General features: G+C 40.8%; 1 protein-coding gene across 4 annotated transcripts in view; it reads left to right on the forward strand.

Annotated features, from left to right (window-relative positions):
* The window catches only part of ST8SIA5 (ST8 alpha-N-acetyl-neuraminide alpha-2,8-sialyltransferase 5), a 72205-nt gene extending 50677 nt beyond the window's left edge, over window positions 1-21528 (forward strand). For all 4 annotated transcript variants that reach the window (XM_063181209.1, XM_063181208.1, XM_063181211.1 and 1 more), the window contains 6 exons: window positions 302-394; window positions 2809-2895; window positions 6676-6820; window positions 9243-9355; window positions 12738-12830; window positions 14766-21528. In XM_063181209.1, the coding sequence (XP_063037279.1) occupies window positions 302-394; window positions 2809-2895; window positions 6676-6820; window positions 9243-9355; window positions 12738-12830; window positions 14766-15228 (994 nt within the window). In that variant the 3' untranslated portion in view covers window positions 15229-21528. The remainder of the gene's footprint in view (window positions 1-301; window positions 395-2808; window positions 2896-6675; window positions 6821-9242; window positions 9356-12737; window positions 12831-14765) is intronic.
* The last annotated feature ends 753 nt before the right edge of the window (window positions 21529-22281 follow it).

Consider the following 22281-nt stretch of genomic DNA (forward strand, 5'->3'; position numbering starts at 1 on the left):
CCTGGCTTTCAGTTCCAGCTGCCAAGTGCTGACTGCTGGAAAAGGTAGCTGGTCCTTGTTGTTGCCTCAAGATAGGTGACCTCCTGTAGGAATGGACAAACTGGGCATGGGAGACTGTTCCAGGACCAGCAGGGACATCTGTGCTTTCCTGTGAAGGAACAAGCTGCCTAGGGGCCAGGCAGTGCAGCCTCAAGTTAGGAAAAAATCATAAATGACAACTTTCAGCAAAATTCTGTTGATGTGCAAGAGAATTATTCTAGCCTAAACCTTATTTACGATGTCTTTTCTTGTCCTTCCCCAGGTATTTTGAGTTTTATGAAGGGCCTTTGGAGTACAACTCTACAAAATGCCTGGAATTAAGGCAGGACATCATCGAGGTGAAGGTCTTGTCTATGTAAGTATGAGCTAAATGCAAAAAGTAGAAGTACTTAGCAATAAAAGCATTGCTAAAAGTGTTACTTCTGAGGCAGGATGGAATGGTGTCTTACAATGACACTGCCAAAAGGCTCAAGAGGTGACATCAGCAGGGATCTCAGAAGGGATCTCTAGCCTTCTCTTACCTGTGCAAGCAGTGTTTGAATTTGATCTGAGCTCCATTTACAGAACATGGAAGCTTTTCCCATACATTGAGGCATTTTGGTCAGGCCCAGAATTATTGTTGAGAATTCAATACAGTGTTTGTAATATCATATTTGCAGTACTTGAAGGGCAAGAACAGCCAGACTGACTCATGCAAGTGTCCAGCTTAAGGCTCTTTCATTGGCAGTGGCCAGTAGTGAAGGCTGAGAAAGGAAGAAAATGTTCAGCCCTTCCTGATAATAAATACTGGCATCGGGGCTTGTGGACTGGTAGAAGGAGTCCAGAGTGGAGTAATCAGAGTAGACCTTTCTATTAATTTGTTTAGATATTTTCTGAGCCCATTTGTGTTTCTGACCTTTTCAAACAGCAGAGAGTTTCACAAGTCAAAACACCTCAGTGAAAAGGTAAGAAAATATGATTCTGGGAAACAATAAAATATCTCTAAATTGTGTTTTGTGGTCCAGTAAGTATGTTAGGAAACCAATGAGTTGAATGAGATGTTTATGTCAAGCTACAGCAAGGGAACTGGGTGAAAAAAGTGAGTTTGCCAGTACGACAGTGCACAGCTGGGTGATTTTAGTGTTGCCTTTTTGCATTTTTCAGCATTTCACTGAATGTGGAGTTTAGGTGCTTCGATTATGCCTACTCCCTCACCACATCTAAAGCCAATGGTTTATTAATGTGGCAGGCAATGCACAGGGTCTGAAAATTGCCCTGGGAATGTAACTTCAAAATGCAGCTCCACACATGCACAACATTGAGCAGCCAGGGCTACAGAAAATAGAATTTGTTGCTCCAGGTCTGCACGAATCTGAGCACGCCTCCCTGCCTGCCTGTGTGCACAGCAGAATGTAGGTTATGTCCTTGCCTCCTGCACTGGATGAAGGGTACACGAGTAACACACTTTGCACGGCTTGCTGACTCGCAGTGCTTAAAAATAAAAGGGAGGGGTGAGAATGTCACACTTCCCCAGTGTTCTGCTGAAGATCAGGAGCTCTGATATGCCTTTTTAATTTTTGCATGCACAGAGAATTCCTCATTTTTCTTCATCTTACCCAGTGGCCCAAGGAAGGTAGTGGATTCCTGCTCAGCTAGATATGAGTTACCCTAAATTCTACAGTAGATGCTGTTTGACATTAAACTCTTCTACTCTGCTGGTCTCTTCTGATGTTCTTGATTCAAATGTGCTATGTTTCCCAAGTCAGCCCTTATGGTAATGGAAGATTTCCAAGTTAATGTGCTCTGGTGGGCTACAGAAAGTACAATATGACCTAATTCCTTCCTGCAACTTCCTCAGCCTGGGAAATGCTCGGTTTTACTCACATTAAATATATAATTATCTTAAAAGTCTATGCTTTATTCAAACATTAAAAGCCCTCAAGCCTGAAAAGAACTCATTAAGACCTATCAATCTAGCAGAAATCACAGGCTTCCAAATTTCCTAGCCAGATTATACAGTTGCTTCCTACCTCCAGATATTTGCAAAGCCTTCATTATCTCTGTTGTCCAAACGCACCAGAATATGTGCGAACTTCAGTGAGGAACTTCTTGGAATTGGTGATATCATCAAAAAATGAGTCATCCTCTATCAGCCTAGTTGAAATAGGAGTGGGGATTTTTATTTTTTTTTTTAATGTGACTACAGGTGTACTGATTAGCAGAGGAGGAGGTAGAGATCGTTATGTAAAGAGCTGTTCATTTCTTTTCATTTCCCCTTACCATCACAGACTCTTATCCCTACACGTGAGCTTATAAATTGTTCATAAAATAAATTTACCCACAATGTTGTGCTGTAGGATCTCACAGTTCAAGTTAACCTCACCAAAATGCAGCTTTAGTTGGCCAAATTAATCCTCTTTTCCAATACTCCCCTCCTGGGCCCTTCTGCTGGGTGCACCTTTTCCCCAAAACCCAGCTGATTGAAATTAATTTGCTTCCCAGCAGATTTTGGTAGAGCAGCTGCTTCTTGCTCAATATTGCATTTTTTTTATCCTGAAAAAAACAGTCAAAGCCTATCAGGGAGAAGAAATCAGTCCCAAACATCAGTTCTTGCATTCACTGGGCTTGGAGTGGCTATGTCTGAGCAGAAAAAGGAAGAAAAATTATAAATTTTGTACTGTTGAGACTGGCTGATTTGTCCCATCAATTTGCATGGTATTCTATCTGCAGCTGTTTTAGGAAATTAAGCCCTTGTAATAAACTTAATTTTTCTTTTTTTATATATTTTAGGGTGAAACAAACTGAATTGTTTGACAGATGGAAGAGCCTACAGATGTGCAAATGGGAGATGAATGTCACAGAAGCCAATTTATTCAAGTAAGAATGTCTCACATTAATGAGACTGGGTAAAATCTACTTTAGTTTGAGTTTAGCTTCTTGCAGAGATCAAAATTTCACATGGTTACCAAGAGTAAGCATGACAACATTTGGAATACCATGCTTTTGAATAAATGTGGACTTTTCCTCCTACTTTAAAGAAAACAACTCAGCAATAAGATTTCTGGCAGGTGGAACAGTCTTCCAGGAAAGGCAAGGAATTTGATGTGGGAAAGACTTCCATATGTTATTTGGGCAGCAGTGGGGATGGAGATGAGATTTAATGGCTGCCCCTAACACATCAGCCTAACTCTCTGGCTTGGAATGGTAATACCACTGGTGATAGTGCAAATTTGGCCTACAAAATACTCAAAATACTTGATTTCTTCTGGGTGTTTTAGGTACTGTCAGCCCTTGGTTATGACTTTCTCTGGTTGTTTGGTTTTTTTTTGGTAATGGCTTCTCAGCTCTTACTCACAGATTATCTACATATTTTTTTTCTGGTCTTCAGAGACCTCTCAGTTAATTTCTGTAGTGCTCTGTCTTTCTTCATGTAACTTCTCTGCTCCATGATCCTCTCAAGACACAGCTTTTGGAACTGGCCTTGTGAAGGCAGCAGTGGATTGAAGCCAAACCAGTTTTTGAATGTTATATATTGATATATTCCAGTGCCATATTTGAGTAGGTTTTGAGAAAATAAACTATTTCAGGGTAAGTGCTGTAGACTGGAGTCTGCAAGTCACTGGTACAATCCAGAGACGTTGTTTGTAATAAGGCCCCCAGCTTTATCTCAAATTCTCTTGCATGATTCCAGGAAATAGCTGTCAGGAGTTAATGAGAGAGTGTGAGAATGCATGTGCTGACTTAGTCATTGACATCTTTAAAAATAACATTGTTAGTCTCAGACTCATAGCAGTTTCTCCAATGTGATCTCCACACCTAAGTTTTTTTAGGTGTTTGGGTTTTGTTTGGTTTTTTTTTCCCCTGCATTTTTCCTGGAAATTACTTGGTAGGCAATTATCAGAGCCTGTTTTGAAGAGGAGAGTCATTCAGGATTGCAGCTCATTATTTTAAAAACAGCTGGAGTGAGAGGAGTAATGATTGTGCCCAGAGAGAAAGCAGCACTTTGAGGTATGGAAAGGAGCCCCTTGAGCTTTGGAGGCCAGAGCAGAGATGGGAGCAATGAGAAAGGAGTTTCCAAAGACCACCAGGAGGACCATCAGTCTATCTCAGGCCACCAACACCAGCACATTAAACAAAGAACCCCTCTCCACCCTGTGCACTGAGAGAAAACAGAGATGAGGGACTCCTGTCACTGCTTCTACCTGCCTGACTGATATATCACTGCTCCAGGAACCCTCACTGGCACCCAGATGCAAACATAATCTCTGTCAGCTGGTCTCAGGAGCAACAGTAGTGCTTGCAATTAAAAAGAAGAAAATGTGTAAAGCCTGTTTCATCTGTGTTCAGTGGGGCAGAGACATCAGTGTGTGGGGTTGTGGGGAAGCTGCTGTCCCTAACAGCAAATCAAGGTCTCTGAGTTTGGAGGCTGTTAGGAGGAGGATGAAATGTGTAACCCTTACAGCTGTGGGATTTTGAGCTTTGCCATTCCAGTCCCATCATGTGGATGAGGAGAATCCAGCAGATTTAAATGGCAGCTCCTTGAGCAGCAGAGAGGGATGAAGGGCAAAAATCACAATAAAGTTTGTATGTAAAGACTAAGGAAAGCAGTTTCCTTGAGAATCTTCTTCCATCAGATATCAGGCATTCACAAAATGTGCATGTGTGCCTCTGTGCCTCTGGAAAACCAGCTGGACATTAAGGAAAAACATCTCTTCCCATTCCTTAAGGAGCAGCCAATGAAGAGGTTTTTCTCATATCCAAACTATAACAATTCAATTCCTTGAATCTGTTTGTAATTGTTTTTGCTGTTGAACGTTATTCATTGACTTTTTCAGTCTCATTTGCTGCCTTGATCTGGTCATTTTGTGCCATCCTGCATGAGTCAAGTATATGAGAGTAATTGGACATCACTGAAATGTTTGCATAATTCTCTATTTGCTTTCTGGTGCTTGTAATAAAACCCATAAAGAAGACAGGCTTATTCTTCCAACTGAGAATATGAGGCCACACACCCCAGAGGCAAGGCATTTAATCTGGGTTATTTGAGAGCCATCTGGCTTTGCCTTCATGCTCATACATTTGCTATGACATGGATTTTTCACTAAAGGTATCAAACACATTGACTGGGAAATATACCATCTCTGGAATAAGGGTGAGCAGAAGTCAGGGCTTCCAGTGCCACCAGTGAAAGAAGAAAAGTATCCAGGGCAGGATGGGGAAAGGGAATCTTATTCACAAAGCTGCTTTTCCTATCTACATTTCATGTATGGGAGGGTGTTTCATTTTTGGGGTATTGGTTGTTGTTTTTTTTGGGTTTGGATTGAAGGTATTTGAGATGGTAGTTTATGTTTGGATTTAAGTCTTCATTTTTTTTTTATTATAAAACAGTTTCATTACTGTGAGTTTGGCAGCTTTTCATTAGAAGGCAGAAAATGGTTAACGATCTTTTGTTACAAGGTTTTTCAGGACTAAATATTTAATTAAGAATTTACACTTAGATTATTTTTTTCTCTTAACTTAATAATTGATTCTAAAAAGTTTGTAATGTGTATTTTTTTGGCTAATTACAAAATGTTACTTAAACTTACGAAGAAGAAGGAAGAAGAAGCATGAAGACACTTAGGACGACACTTTGTGGTTTTTATTTTGCTTCCATCTACAACATACAAAAAATTTTTTAACTTACATTTTTTACTAAGTGATACACCATTTCCTATACTTTATTTTACACTTATGTGGATTTCAGTCTATTTTGAAGTCTAGGAAACTTTTTCTATGAATGAGGGTTAAAGTTAGTGCTACCTTGGGGGTTAGGACACTTTGAGTAGACAGAGAAATATTTTTGGTGGTTTGGGTTTCTACAATGCAAAACACAGCAAAGAGATCAGACCTGAATGTTTTTTCTCTCTTACTCTGAATCCCATATTTGGGATTTTATGCAAAAATATTTTGATCATTAGTCAGAGGATTTTGAGTTTTAGGCATGACCAGTTTGCCTGGCGCCAAACTCTTGGGGCCACATCACCTCCCTGATGCACACATGTGCAAGGCCAAGGGCAAAATTAAGATTTTTGAAGTTTTTTTTTTTGTTGCAGCCAAAGTGTGCTGTGCTCCACAGCAGTCTGTCAGGTGGGGCAGTGTCTTTGGTATTGCTGTGTTCAAATACTGCCCTGCCACATTTCCATGTCTCCAGAGGGACTCTTGAACCCCTACATTTCCTGCCCAGTGATGAGTGTATAATTCATAAAATGGTGAAGATCTCGAAAGCAGAGAGGGACTAATTCACTGATGTGGTTTTGCCAGGATATGGGAGGCAGAAGCTCATCTCTGGGGCTTGAGCAGGGCAGAATCTGCACATGAGTTTCCCACGTGCAATTCCCATGAATTTGCGCATGATTTTCCATCTTCCCCTAGAAGAGACAAGTGTAGGTATCTAATTTACTCTTTTTTCTTTTTGTTTTGCCACAGTTTTCTCAATCAAAGAAAATTTCACCAAATCTGAAGTTTTCTGAGTGAAAATCCATCAAACCACCATTTTACCCATCCAAGAGCTAAAAACATTTTTTTGGTGAAAAATACCTTGTTAGGAGCAACAGTAATTGCAAATCCTGTGTCATGCCATCATCTCCTTGTTCTTATTTCTTTTTCTTTTCACAGGTCTACTCTGTCAAGGTGTTGCAATGCCCCATCCTTTCTGTTCACCACCCAGAAAAATACTCCCTTGGGAACTAAACTGAAATATGAAGTGGATACGAGTGGAATCTTTCATATCAACCAAGAAATCTTCAAAATGTTTCCAAAGGTGCCTCTGCCCACTTGCAGGATCAGCTTCACTGTACTTGCTGCATTAGGCACTATCCTATAGCCAAGCATTTAGCACTTGTTTGACATTTCTACAGAATTCATTCACTGCTTATATTTGATATGAAAATCTTTATTTTTTTAATGTGATATTTTAGGTGATTATTCTGTTTTCTGGCGTCATCTGCAAAATATACACATACACATCCATCCATATGTATATGTATATGTATATGTATATGTATATGTATATGTATATGTATATGTATATGTATATGTATATGTATATGTATATGTATGTGTATGTGTATATGATATATAGATATAGATATAGATATAGATATAGATATAGATATAGATATAGATATAGATATAGATACATATAGATACATATATATGTAATTTCCTGCAGAATATTGCTGACTTAGGAGCAAAGTGGATAATGAAATAAGAAAGCTAAATAAAAGAGACACTGATTTATCAGAACTCTTTCAAAGTATAATATTCACATAGAGTAAATCCAACATTTGAGGGTAGGTCTGATTTTCTTTTTGGCATGATTATTTTATAATTCATATTCACAATGATTATTTTTATACTTATTTCCGTTTGCAGATTATCTGTAAACAGGCTTCATAATTTTTAAATGTATTCATCGTAATGATTATTCAAAGCCTTTCCAGCAAATAACACTTGACCTCCAGGAGTGTTCAAGGTTATAATCAGTGGGCAATTCCCTCTGCACAGAATGACTGATGAGCAGGAATGGGCTGATGTGGCTGCAGATTTATCACAGGGCTCACCCCTTCAATTTACACAGAATACTTGGAGGGGGTGGCTGAAACTGATCCCTTTTGAAAAGCCAGACACCAATATTCAGGTTAAGTACTTAGAATCTGTGCCGTTGAACCCGTCCTTCAGGGTCACACCACATCTAATCCTTTGGCTTTCTGAGCACTGCTGAGAGGAAGGGAAGTGCTGTTATCTGAATGTGCACGTGGGGAGCTGGGGCAGAAGCAGGGAAAGGCTGGGATCCAGGAAAGCACTTTGGCATCTGGAGACGTGCAAAGAATGGGTACGTCTAAATCCAGGACTATTATCCTCAGAACCCTGCCTGGTTAGGCAAATGAGTGCATCAAAGTCTGAACACCTGAGATCTGCTAGGTTTGTCCTGGATGATCAGGATGCTGTGAAGGCATCATTGCATGCCAAAATGCCTTTGGGAGTCACTGGGCAGTGACCAAAGCCACCCTCTGCATGGGAGTACGGCTGTAGCCTCTCACATGTAGGAAATAAAGGGCTGAAAACACAGAAGCAATGCTGCAGGGGCAAGAGCTTTGTGCTAAGCATGGACACCTGGCTTCTGATTTCCCTTCCAGGGCTGCCAAGGGACTGTGTGTTAAGAAATCACTGCATAAAGCACAGACAGCTCCATATTTCCTCTCTGTTAGACAGCTGCTGCTTTTCTCAGACAGGTGTAATTGCATGCCCTTTTTGCCTCATGGCTTATGGATGCCGTGGAAAGATCCTGGGAATAATCACCCAGAAATGTCAAGCCATTCTTGCATCCCTCTGTAGTTTGCAGCGTGAGATTATTGATAAAATATGTATGTACCAAAAACGAGCACTCTCATGCTTATGTAAGCACATCCCTACATATTCATAAGGTGTAGCATGGCTCAGTTCTTCGTCACAGCCCTCTCACCCTAACAGCCCAGTTTGTTCTCAGGATGTGATTTTCACTCTCTGGCTCCAGCAGCAGCTGCATCTCTGTGTGTGAAGGCGGGATTTTTCCCAAAGATTACAGGAGAAAATTGTGGATTGCATCATCCACAAGTTCATAAAGGTGCCTGACCAAAGGCAGTGCTGGTAGTGCAAATGCTAATTAATAATCATTAATACTATCAGTACAATTACTGGTAAGCAATGAAATTTGGGCTGCTTTCTGTGACATGCTGTCTGACAGACTTCTTGGGTTTTACTGGCTGCCCTGGAGCTCTGTGTGCAGCCTTCCCAAAAGCAGGACACCAGAACCTCAGGAGCCAGCAGTTTGCAGGCGGCCCAGAAAAGAGCTACACTAATTCATGGTTTGTGCCCTCACATGGAAATCAAAGGGGAAAGAAAATGTCTGAAATTATTCCTTATGTTATTGAACCTGGGGAAAAATGATAGGTTATTTGGGTTTGTTGCCTGTGCCATTTGGGTTTGTTGCCTGTGCCATCTCTAACTGCACAGCAAAATATCCATCGCTTTGTGTAAAGGGAATATTGCACCCCAGAACCAGTGTCAACATCCTGTGGTTAATGCAGCAAGGTGCAGCTGCAGAGGAAAAAAAAAAAAACAACAAAGGAAGAAGTGAAAAAGGGGGGTTGTTGTGTCCATGTTTTGGGGTCTTTAACTGTTTCCTTGCCGTGCTGCTGCAGGACATGCCGTACCACCGCTCCCAGTTCAAGAGGTGTGCAGTGGTTGGGAATGGAGGAATTCTGAAGAACAGCAGATGTGGCCGGGAGATTGACAGTGCAGACTTCGTGTTTCGGTAACCACCACGGCTCCATTTTCCTCTTTTATTTTTGCCTTTTCCAATGACAAATGGAACGTTGAGAAGCTATTCTCTCTCGCATGGAAACATGACATTTGCTAAATTGGCTGTGTCAAGCCTACTTCTTGCACAAAAAGCTGGTTTTCAAAAAAAACCCCAAAACAACAACAAAAAAAACCCACCCCAAAACATCTTTCTTCATAATATTTTTTTTTAATTAAGCTTTGAGGAATTACTTCTCCCAAACTCCGTGGGGTTAATCACTGACTTATTGGCAAAGTCTGATGCCCTCTCCCTGCCACTGAGGTTATGGATTTATCCTTCTATGGATATTACGCTATAAGCAGTGTCCTATGAACCTGGGCATAATTTTCTGGGGCAGATCTGAGCCAGAGGTACAACCTCTATTAAGTGACAAGCAGCCTGGTCAGATGCTAATAGCTCACAGCTGATGTGCCTCAGAGGTGTGTTTCTGGACTAGTGCAGAGCTCAGGTGCTCAATAACAGGATTTACTGTAATCAATAATCTATCCAGGGCTTCCAAAGTCACCAGAATAACTTTAAAGGTTAAGTGTCTTCACTGCTCCTCACTATATGTGGAATTACCCAGGTTTTGCATAAACTGGGATGTCCCACGATGAGTGTCCCTGGATAAGAGAGTCTAGCAGCAATTTTATAATCCTTAATATATATGAGAAAGATTTTTTTTTTTTGGTTATTCATATGCATGACTAATCCCTCTCTAAATCCTGTTAAGCTCTTTGCCTGGGTCATGGCATATGACCGCTAGCTCACAGATTCATGACTTGCTCTCTAGAAAAGAAAAATCTCTTTATTTCAGTTGGCCTATTTTCTGATCTTGGGTATGTTGTTGTCAGTTTAGAATAACCATGCATAAAGCAATTAATTTCTCTGACTTCACACCAGCAAAAATTAGATCAGATTTTGATTCAGTGCAGTCTTAATTCAACTTGACATCATATGAGAAAATTTTACATTCAGGATTTATTATTTTCAGACTCCTGTGTCTGCCTCCTATTGCAACTTTACAGAAAATTATTATCTTAGTTTTCAATGAAAAAAAAGTCTGTGAGAAAGTCTAGGCTTCACATAACTTCTTTCTTAAAAGCTTAGTGTATTCCATTTGCATTAAATAATTACTGTAGATTCGCTGCTGTTGTGTTGGATCACAACCATAAGTATGGATGAAAGGAGCAGCCCATGTGACACACGGAGATTGCAAGCTCTTAAGCAGAAGCTGAAATATGTCTGGGAAATTTATCATTTATCTTTAAGGACTTTTAGTAGAGTTCCTCTTCTACCACTGCTACTCTTCCTTGAATGGTACCAAAACTGGTGAAAAAAAAAGGAGATTATTACAGAACTTAGAAACTGGGTTGCATTTCAATGGAGGTTTAGTCAGAACTGGAATATGAAAAAATATATCAGTGCCAAAGAAACCGCTGGTTCACCATCTCCAAATTGTGGATTATGCAAAAAGATGTGCCAGTGTTTTAAAACTCAAGGTCTTGCTGGCATCAGTTTTAAAGTAAAGCTTGTGTTCAAGATCAGGTCTGAGCACATCTGCTTTCCAGTCCACCAAACTATCAGGAATCATCATCTTGGCCACCAGTGAAATTTTATAAAACATTTCACAAGTGTTTCTGGAGCCCTGATTACATTCAGCAATACTTTCATGACACTTGGGGAAATCTTTTCTTGTGGCCAGCAGCATGCAGCCAGGATTGTTCTGTGAAGTAAATTCTGAAAGCAATCAGTTATAGTACAATAGAATATATAAAATACACACCAGGGTTGCATATACCAGTAGTTATTGTCTGTCTCCATCTACTGGCCAGAGGGGACCTCTGTGAATTTAGAGATGGGACTGCTCTTGGTGAGGATGAGTTTTTGGAGTCTTGTGACAGAAGTACAGTTTGTCCAGATTAGACCATTTTTATAAGGCATTATCATTATCTTAAAAAAATTCAGTCACTCTTAATCCTGGTGTGAATTTTCTGTTCAGAAACATTGAAGCTGATTATCTGAAAACCCTTCTCAAATATTATCTAATAAGCACAGTGCCCAGTGCTAGGTGGTGCTGGGGGTGCCCAAACACTTGAGTTGTATGACCCAGCAGAAGGAAGTCCTAGAAATGGCATTGTCTATGAAAAGGATAACCAAAACCAATTCTCTGGCCATATAAAGATGGACTATCTGTGAGGTGGATGTGAACCTTTTGAGTGTTAGAAGGACTTTAGAGGAATTTTGTGCATTCTTCTGCTCCCCAAGCTGTCCTCTCTCTTTGACTGAGAAATTTTCCTGTCAGCTGAACTGTGGTATTGTGAAAACAGTAAGCATCTCTTACCTTAAATCCCATCACAGTTTTTGCTCAGCCCTGTCCTTCAGAAATAAGGACAGCTTTGAAAATTAGGCACAGCAGTATTTTTGAGATGAGGGGGGCCTTAACAGTGATGGTTTTAATTGAGGCTTGCAGGTCACTTCAAAAAGCTTTCAAAGTGTCACTCAGTGCCTAACTCTAGCTTAAACTGAGTGTAAAACCAGTTGCCAGACCACACATTTTATCCCTGAAAACACATGCTGAAGGTTTTTTTCAGCTGGATTTCCTTTGGAAGGAAAGACAGCGTGATAACTTGTGAGTGTGCATTTCAGTAACTTCAGCATCTCTTGAGAGATACTCTAAATTTTGTGAGATGATGTATCTAGGACAAGGCCAAGGTGAATGGAGGCTGGGCAAAGTCAAGTCTTGCAAATCTCACAAGTTTGCTTCCAATAACTATGGTGAACTTGTAGAGTCAGAATTGCTGCTATTAAACCATGTTGGGAGATGCTTATAAATGGAAAAGGAAATGAAGCAGATAGTTTGGGATTAATTAGGTCTGGATTGATTTCTCTCTTGTGGAACATTTCCCCTAAATTCTCCTGGGTATAAACCGAAGCATCTTAAAGGCAGTGTTTTAGATATAGTTTATTAATTATTGAATGCATCTCAGCTACTGCTCAGCAAGCCTTTGATTTTATAGGCTGATTGGCCTTGCAGCTTCAATTCATTTTGCATCCTAAACTGCCAGAGTAAATAGGTAAATTGCTGTTAAGGAGGCAAAATGAGCCTTGGCTACACCTGCAAAGAGAAGTCATCTCTCACAGGTGAGGGAACAAGAAAAGTCCTCGCACAGCCCTCAAGAACTTGTTAGATTATTGCAAAGTTTGGGCATCAGCATGTTTAGATACAATTTTAAATTCTCACTCTGCTTCTACATTTGTTGCTTGGCAGAAATGCTTAAATAAATTTTATTTACTGGTCCTGAAAAGGTGAAATAAATTTTTGAACTTTCTTACTGATTTCTCTTTTTTATAGATGCAATTTGCCTCCTATATCTGAGAAATACTTCATGGACGTTGGGGTGAAGACAGATGTCGTGACTGTCAATCCCAGTATAATCACTGAGAGGTTATTTCTGGTTTTTTGTATTTTCATTTTTCTTGATTTCCCAAATCTACCTTAAATGTAATTCTGTTACACAGAATTTTTTACCAAACCCTACTTTATACCATCACTATGAATCATACATTTCATTCTGACTTGAATAAGTAACAAGTTGTAGAAATGTGTTAAACACTTAATCCTGCACTTTGATGATGGAAAATGGAAAGGCAATGAGCTAAAATTAAATTAAAACAACAGAGCCATCCTTCCCCTGCTCTGCTTGCAAGTCCCAGTCAAACATCTTAGAAACATTCAGGGTGAAAGAAACTGGATCTCACCCGAAATGCTGAAGTCACAGAATCAGAGTCATCAACTTTGGGAAACTAAGATCATCAAGTAAATAAAGTAACACATTGTCACATATTTTAAAGAAATGCCAGTGAAACTTTACTGTAGACAGGATTGACTAGGTGATTTTAATTTTAAATTTGTAAATGCCCTAATGCTACGTAGTGACACTTTTGGGACCATAAGGCTCATTATTGCTTTCCTTTCTCAAAGGAGGGGGATATTTTTCTTTCCTCAAGCAACATAAAATAATTTGTTTGACTTTGGATTTCTTTTAAAAATGTTACAGTAAGACATTTTAAGCACTTGCTAGCTTTGGTGTTGGCCACTTTTTTATACAGCCCTGCACTGCATGGTGCACTGAGGAGGGTCCTCGACAGGAGAGTCGGCTGAGTAACAACAATCATACCAATGTTGTTCTACATTGCTACATATTGTTCTCCTTTATTCACCAACTTTGGCATATTTATTCCTTTCTATACGTTGTCTCACACCACTAGTGCTTGATGCTCATTGGTTAAGCAACTATAGTTGCACATACATGTTAATTACTGATGGGTTGTCACACCTATAAGCATCTTTAGTTAAGGTGTGCCAAATTAAGAGTTTCCCACAATGTGCTTGGCATCTAGTCACATCTTGGCACAATGCTCATTCTTCCTTGTTGGATCCATTCGAGGTCAGTACATGGTCTGTCTTGTTATGAGGACAGTACATGGTCTATCTTGTCCTGAAGACAGCACATGGTCTTCAAAGTAACTCTGTAGTCTGAAGGCCAGGGTTGTCCATGGAGGAGTACAGCATGGCCTTGTTCTGCTAAAAATCCTTCTACAGTGCACCACGTAGCTTGGAAAAATTACGTACTTCTAATAATACCATGAGAAGCGAGACACCATCAGTAATGGCCACAGGGTTATTATGAAGTTATTATGATTTTTTTTTTAATTTTTTAAAAACAAATTTTTTAAAATGTTATATTTTTAATAGTTTTTTCAGAAGTATGTCATTTCTACCCTACATTTCATGCTGATGCTGTATCTACAAATCTAAGTACATTCCCATTGATAACGGGAAGCCATCAATGGGAAGAATCATCTCAATTATCCCTGTGTCAGAAGTATTTCAGTAAAAGCCCATTGTGGGGGGTTTCTTGCTGGGAATGTGCCGACCATCACTGTCGTGGTTTGAGAAGAAGTAAGTTTTCTGGGATATGAAGTGGTCAAGCCAATAGGTGTTCAGATTTCCAACAGTGTTTCCTCAGGAAGCCTATGGCACAAGAGGGACTCCTCTCCTCTTGATGAACTGAGAATTGATTATCTAAAGAGTAGTGACGGACGGAGTTGGTAATTTAAGAGATAGATGTATTAGAAATTTGGTGGGGGGAGGAGGAAATGTTTTAGAAGGCTTTCATTTTTCCCTGTGTGTTTCTTTTTACACATAGTTGTAGTTTAGTTAATAAAGTTTTCCTTTCTTTATTTCTGAGTAGGGGCCTGCTTTGCTTATTCCTGCTCACATCTCACAGCAGACAGCAGAAAGAATGTATTTTCATGGGGGCGCTGGCTTTGTGCCAGCGTCAAACCATGGCAATCGCTCCCACCCTCTCCCCTGCAGATTCCACAAGCTGGAGAAGTGGAGGAAGCCCTTCTACGACGTGCTGCAGGTGTACGAGAACGCCTCCGTGCTGCTGCCGGCCTTCTACAACACGCGCAACACGGACGTGTCCATCCGCGTCAAGTACGTGCTGGACGACTTCGAGTCGCAGCAGGCCGTCTACTACTTCCACCCCCAGTATCTCATCAACGTCTCGCGCTACTGGCTCGGCCAGGGCGTGCGGGCCAAGCGGGTCAGCACCGGGCTGATCCTGGTGACTGCGGCCCTGGAGCTCTGCGAGGAGGTGCACCTCTTCGGCTTCTGGGCCTTCCCCATGAACCCCTCAGGGATTTTTATAACTCACCACTACTACGACAACGTGAAGCCTCGCCCCGGCTTCCACGCGATGCCCTCGGAGATATTCAACTTCCTCCACATGCACAGCAAGGGGATCCTGCGGGTTCACACGGGGACCTGCAGCTGACAGGGGACACTGCCAGAGTGTGGCGTGAGCTCGATGGCCTGTGTATGGTGGAGGAGGTTTTGTTACACCCCGAGATTATGCAATAATTGTTTGATATAAAGTTCCTCAAGGCGTTGCATCCCATAAGATCTAGGACACCAGCATCTTTCCTGCTAGCAGAGTTGGGTCCGTAACAGTGTAGGAGAAGCAAAACTCCTGTGCCCCAGGGTACACCCTGTCCTGGAAAGCAAGTCAGATAAGAAGCACATTTACAATACATTTAGAGATAAATAGAGCACATTAATATAGTTATCATTTCACTATGGAGAAAAGCACCAAACTTTTGAGGAAAAACAGAGGTGGAGAATTTTAGCATAGATTATATGACTTTACATAGGTTTCTGAATCGAGTACCTTGGGGTATTGCCAGATGTTATTGAACACTCTGTTCTCTGGCCTTTAGATTTTTGAAAATACTCTTCAGCGTTATAGCTTAATGGGGATATATAACTTAAAATCTTTGTTCTGTAATGTCACAAAGTGTTGATCAAAAATAGCAGATAGTTGTGTTAGAAATAAACAAAATCACTTTATGAATTTTTTCAACCAAGATAGAACAGAACGTTGAACTCCCATTCACAGCAACAGGTAACTGTGTGAATCATGTTGTGATATTGTTTTAGAGATTGTTTCTTCCTTCTTGCGCCTGCCATTTCTGTTCTCCTCTGCTGACTGTGCTTCCTTTCTCCCTGTCTGTGATGCTTTCCTTCTGGCTAACACATGGCAATGTGTGCACTTCCTCCCACAGCCACCATCTCAGCATCACATTGGAGTCCTTGCTGAAGAAACAAGCTCCTTCACAAGGTTTTCTTGAGATGAAGAGCAAGGGGATTACATAGTTATATTTTACAAGTTGATTTTTTTGTTCAGCATAAGATAGAAAAAAAATAATTTCCTCGTTGATTTTTATTAAAGACTTTGTAAAAGTATCTGAATGTTGATTCACTGTTGTACAGGTTGAGTTAACATTTTCAGGTATCTGTAATATGTTAATGTCAGGAAATGAAGTTAAAATTCAGAGAAGTTATTTTGTGGCTTAGATTATGATGCTTATTTTAAAATTATGCATCTTGAAATGTCAAATGTCTTAATGTGGCATTTTTGTATATTGAGAATGTTATTAGGATAGTGAAAGGGCTGGTGGTGTATTCTTTAAATGTCATCAATGTAGCTCTACCAGGTATGCCAAGCCTAATTTTTCACCTGCTACAGTTGACAAAATCCTGGAGCAGAAAAGGTGCCAGAAGTTGCTGGAGTTTATTTTGTTGTAGTAGGCTACTGGTAATTGCTCTTTCATACTGGTATGACTGCATACACAGGAGGTGAGGTTTGCTATTCCAGCTGTGCTGGCATAGCTAAATGAACAGAGTTTCCCTGTCTAAGTTCTTAGTCTGAAGCACTAGGGCTGTTGCCTTGTCTTGTCTTATGTAGATTGCAAGATCTTTGATCAAGGACTTGAAGTTTAAAATTCTGTATGAGGGATATTTTATTTTTGTGGGGGGCTGGCGGGGAGAGGGTTTAAATCCAAATATGGACTTGGATTTTGACTTTGTAATGCATGAATGCACAAAGCTTCTTTTAAAAGCCTCTGTGCTATGCTGAGAGCTGTGCAAGTTGCTCACACTACAGATAAAATGAATCACAAAGAAAGTGAAAGCACGTTGGTCACCACTTCAAAAGTCCCTGCTGGCCAGCAGTGACCTGGGTGGTATGTGAGAGTGCATTTTATTTACACTGCGCTCTTGAGGTTTGATTGCCTTAGAAGCAACCCATGTCCTTGATGAAGGTGTCAGAACTCTCCTGGGAAACACCAGCCAGGGGCAGGTGAAGGACCAGTGCTTAAGCTTAATGTATTATTTGTGGTGATGATGTGTTTTAGGTCTTAGAGTTACACTGTGTGTTATTGAGCACCCCCTCATATTGTCTACCTGTGAAATAGGCAGCACCCCCATCAACCTGCAGGTGAAATGGTTTCCTTGACTCAATATGCAAAAGAGATCTTTGTCTTTGCTGTGTTCTGTAAATTTGTGTGCAAAGGGCTTTGACAATGAAGTGCTGTGATGAAAGTGCTATTTAGAGAACAATGTGACACTGCAGGTTGGCCGTCTCGCTGTGCATTGAGTTATTATGATAACAGTAATGACACTGAAGCTGGTACTTGGAGCCCTTACTCCTTATTCTGCCTGAGTTTGGGGCTAGTAGTGGCTTCAGGTTTGCTTTGCTGCTGCTGCTCTGCTAAGGTTACCTTCTTTAGTAAGAGATTTTTCTTTACTGTGGTGATGGAAGCGAACAAAATCAACTGAAAGGAGTCTGATACGTTGCAAAAGGCACTTCAAAAAAGATGGGAAAGCACTTGAGAAGCATCCATATGCTGATAGAAATAGTGCAAATCCCTCTTTTTCGTTGCAAGAAATCCTTTTGGACAGACAAAAGTATAAGCAAAACTGCATTTACAGTTAATCTGTAAATACAGAGTCACAGACATTTCCTTTCCATTGTTTGCTTCATATAAATCAGCAATGTAAATTCACTGTAATAAGTGCAGTGTTACTGTGCTTAGATTTTGATTGCTTATAAATCTATAGCTACTATATTTTTTTAATGATTTTAAGAAGTGTGTGCAGGTTACTTGCACATATGTACCAAAGGCCCAATCTTGCCACATTTATCTGAAAAGAGCCCCCATTAAGGTGGGTGGGTATTTTATTTGTGTAGGGACTGCAGAAACAGGCCCAGATATTTCTGTGAAGGTGTACATAGCTGTACAGTTAAGGAGTGATTAGCAAGCCAGAAAGATTATTAATGAAATATATATAAAATAATCCTTGTGATGAAACACATGTTGCAACATGTTCACTTTCTGATTAATTTTTCAGGTGTTGCTCAAAAAATGATTGCAAAACTATGGCATTTGTCAGAAATGTCATATGTAGAAGGGCTTTTGCAGAAAGAAGGATCCTCCTTGGTTTCTGCCATCATTCTTTTGTGTGCTGAGCATAAGAAAATATTCTTTTGACATCAATCATTTGTCTGAGTTTGGGGCTGCTTTTGTTTTCCCTTCTCCCACAAGGTCTAAGCTCCAAATGTCCAATCTTAACCTCTGAACAATGGGATAGATGAGTGATAAGAAGTGACTGTCAGGTGTGTTTCCTGCAAGTAAAGGATGTGTGTAGCACGTTGTGCTTTCCCAGAAAAATCCCCCCCACCAATAATTCTGATCTGTGCATGAAGAAAGGCTGTCAGCTGTCTGGTACCACATCCTGAGCTTGAGCTGTAATCTCAGCTCTGCTGCTGAGGATATGAAGCCTGAGACAGGCAGAGAGAAAATGTTATGGTTTAATCCCCAATCCCTCACATTATTTAGGAGAATCCCTTAAGAAGTTCCTGATACTGCACACACTAGCAAGGCAAGTTGAGTTGGAAATGATAACTGGGATTGCTTTGACTTTATTGTCGGGTCAACAGAGGAGGCTTATGAATCTGCCAGTGCTGTCATCAAAGGGAAGGAAGTATTTAGCTGGAATAGTTTAGCTGATTGCTTTTGATTCATGAAATCCAACTTTGCTGTTGGACAGAATGGCTTCAATGGCGATAGGGCCATTATAATATTTTAGCATATTTCCTGTGATTGCAGCAGAGTTGTCAAAGCCAGCTCATGAATTGCAAAAGGGAGAGCCATGCCATGGCAGCAGCAGCTCCTTCTGCTGCTATCTCAAGGAGGAGAGGCACCGTGCTGAGCAGGTCTGTGGTCTCCTTGAGAAACAATGTCAAGGGAATACAGGAGGCTGCAAGCACAGCTCTGCTCCAGAGCCTTTAGTGCCCTGGAATAACACGGCAGAGAGAACAGGAGAAGTTTCACAGCTTGCAGCAATCAGGGGTGGCTCCTGCAGCCCTTGAAAAATCCACCCTCTTGCAGGCTCGGCTGACGATGAATTAAAGGTGACTCGGGATGGCCAGATGTAGTGGATGGAAGGAAATCAGCTCCAAGAATAGTCCCCTCTGTGGGTGTTTGGTGAATCAGTGGCAGGGCTGCTCCTGCTTGGAGGCAGAGCGCTGGTGCTGACGCAGCTGCGTGGGTGCTCAGCCCTCCCTGGCAGCGAGGAGCAAACCCTGCTGTGGCTGGGGGGAAACCGAGGTGGGGAGGCTGGGAATCTGTCCTTTCTCATCTTCTGGCATGTCCACTTGTCTGCCAGGGTAGTGAATGTGAAATGCTATGAAATGGGCCTTTTCCCCCACCTCACTCGCGTTTGAGTGTGCAGAGAGCCTTGGAGCTTTCACAAGTATAGGAAAAAGGAAACAGCAAAATTCGGCAGTCCCTAAAGGGCCAAGCTCCCTGGGAAATTCTAGAGTGAGCTGAGGTTCCAGGAATAAGGAGGTCAGTATATATGCTTAGGGCCTTTGCAAAACCCAGTGAAGTGTGTGGAAATTTTGTGTGCTCCAGAAATGGGCCTTGATCATTGGCAAAATGAGGCAGCCTCTTTTTCCCCCCCTTCACTTGATTTCAGATACACTTTTTTCATATGCTTTAGATACAGTGCAGGAGCAATACTATGTTTTTAATGGTGTGAGTAAAGAACAAGCTTCTCTGGAAGCAGAAGTGTTGTGACTGTCACTCTCCCTTCCAGATTTCATCAATTCATCCTTTCAAGCTCATCTATGCAAAGCATTTCATTGTGGTGGTGTAAATCCTACATGAGCCCCCTGTACCTGGCAGTATGTGTGTGAACCACAGGCCTCAGGAAAAGAGGGTTTTTTTCTGCTTGCTTTAAAATACCAGTATGGAATTTGTCAGTGATATGAATGTGTTGAAGGCAGGATGCAGCCCACTACCTTTAAAGCCACCACAACATTCACATTTGGGTTCAGCAGAAAGAGAATTCAGGCCTTACATCAGTGCTTGTAAGCCAAGCCAATAACCTGCATCTCCCAAAAAACCCACCCAGATTATTATCATTTTGTGTCTTGTTATCATCCTGTCCAATGTGTGTGAGCCTGCTTGTCATCCCGTGTTGTCTGCATGGTATTAAAAATAAAAAGAAAAAAAAAAAACAAAACTGATTCTATTCAATGAAATTGTACTTAAGTGCTTTTAAAAATAAACTTAAGAGAAATCCAAATGTACGAGAGGCATTGGGTTGAGGGAGCCTGGGTCCCAGGCTGTCAGCACCTCCAGTGCTCCCCAAAGCCCTGAGCACCCAAGAAGCATCAGAAATGAGGGACTGGGCCACAGTGGGAAGCTTGAAGTAAGACAAATCTGCCTCAGTGCTTCAAGGATTGAAAGATGTAAATATGTTACCAATGTGTCTGACTTTCTATTTAGAAGCCATAGATGTTCTCAGTGTTTGATCTTTGGGTAAGCTGATGTACATTTTTGACTGTACTAATCACTGTAAAATGTGTTAGCATGTAAAGCAGTGACAAATTAAGCCAGAAAAATCAGATATTGCATTGGCTTTATCTTGAGAAGTTTGCTGTACCTGAAACTGCCTGATGGACCAAGACACTGAAGTATCTCCAGTGCTCCCTACAGCTTGTGAAGACTCTGGTTATTGCCTTCTTATCAGTGTGGAACAGGCAGAATTAATCCCTATTTGTTGGCATTGTGTGACACACACTTAGGTGTGCATTCGAGCCTGTCCCCTTAGAGATGAGGAGAGGGAGAAAAATCCCTTCCCTCTCTGAGACAGGACAAAAATTTGGTGACTTTTCTTCATTTCTGGGCCCTCCTGCTGCCAGCCATGAGGTTCCTGATCAAACCTCTGCATTGAGCCCATGTAAATTTACTGAGCAACTGCTGCCTGTTGAGTATTTCCCTGGTTTTCACCTGGTGGGAAACAAATGCTTATTTTGGGAATACTGGAGTAAAACTTTGTGTCTTCATTGAAGGGGAGCTTGGGCTGTGACAAAAATAAAGCTGTTTCATGTTTGTTGTTTCTGTAAGGCAGTGGCAGGGAGGGTGGAGAAATCCATGCAGGGTTCATGTTGGTTTTATGATGATGTTAATCTCTTGTGTCCTTTGGCTGACCTTTATTTTGTCGACCTTACACCTTGTAATTTTGGCTTATTATTGTTTCTGTAGCTGTACTATGGTTGTGATAGAAAGCCTATCAATTGCTGTAAGCCATAACTAGAACAGTAATCAGGGGGTTTGGGGTTTGTTTTTTTTTTCTGTTTTTTTTTTTTTTTGGTCTGTGTCACTGTGTTTGAAAGATGATTTAATTCTATTGAATAAACAAATCACTTTAACAGTTTTGTGGGAAAGGCAATCTTTGGGCCTCTTATTGTGCCTTCACACTGATTTTGTATTTTCTGCTGTTCTGTGTCCCTGAACAGGGGGAGTTGGAAGCTCAGCTGGTAGAAATTGATTCACAAAACTAGAGAATGTCACTGTAGAATTATATGATGATAGAGCATCATTTATATATATATATATATATATATATAAAAGTATACTTAGAGTTATGCAGCCATAAAAACTGAGAATTTGGTATTTTGATCACTGAATATTCAGTATATGTTCTGGACTGTTGTCTTCAAAATATCTAGACACAGTAAGGTAATTTATTACTGCAAGTAGCAAACTGTGCAGAGACAGCCTTTGCAAAGCCTCTGCAATCCCTGGGATTTGCCTGCTTACACCTTCCTAACAGCTCTGTCCTTTACTGTCTTCATCCTTCATAGAAAATCATCGTTTTTGGATCTGGTCTGTCTTATTCAGCCTCAGTCTTTCAAGCTTACACTTCCATCAATATTCTCAGAGAATTAAAACATAGATGTAAAAATATTTGTGGTAATGCATGATAGCAGATGAAACAACCATCTATTTTTTGAAACTGGGTATTTTCCCAATTGCCATTCTATTGTTCCTCGATTATAAACTGAAATGGAAGTACGTAACAGAAATAATACAATCTGGGTATTAGTGCTGGTATAAGGAGAATGTAAATGACTTTGAAGATGCAGAGCTGTGGTGAATGCTGGAGGAATCAGCCCTCATTCTTGCTGACATTAAAA

This window comes from Melospiza melodia, chromosome Z, assembly GCF_035770615.1.
Source record: "Melospiza melodia melodia isolate bMelMel2 chromosome Z, bMelMel2.pri, whole genome shotgun sequence".
Taxonomy (NCBI): Eukaryota; Metazoa; Chordata; class Aves; order Passeriformes; family Passerellidae; genus Melospiza; species Melospiza melodia.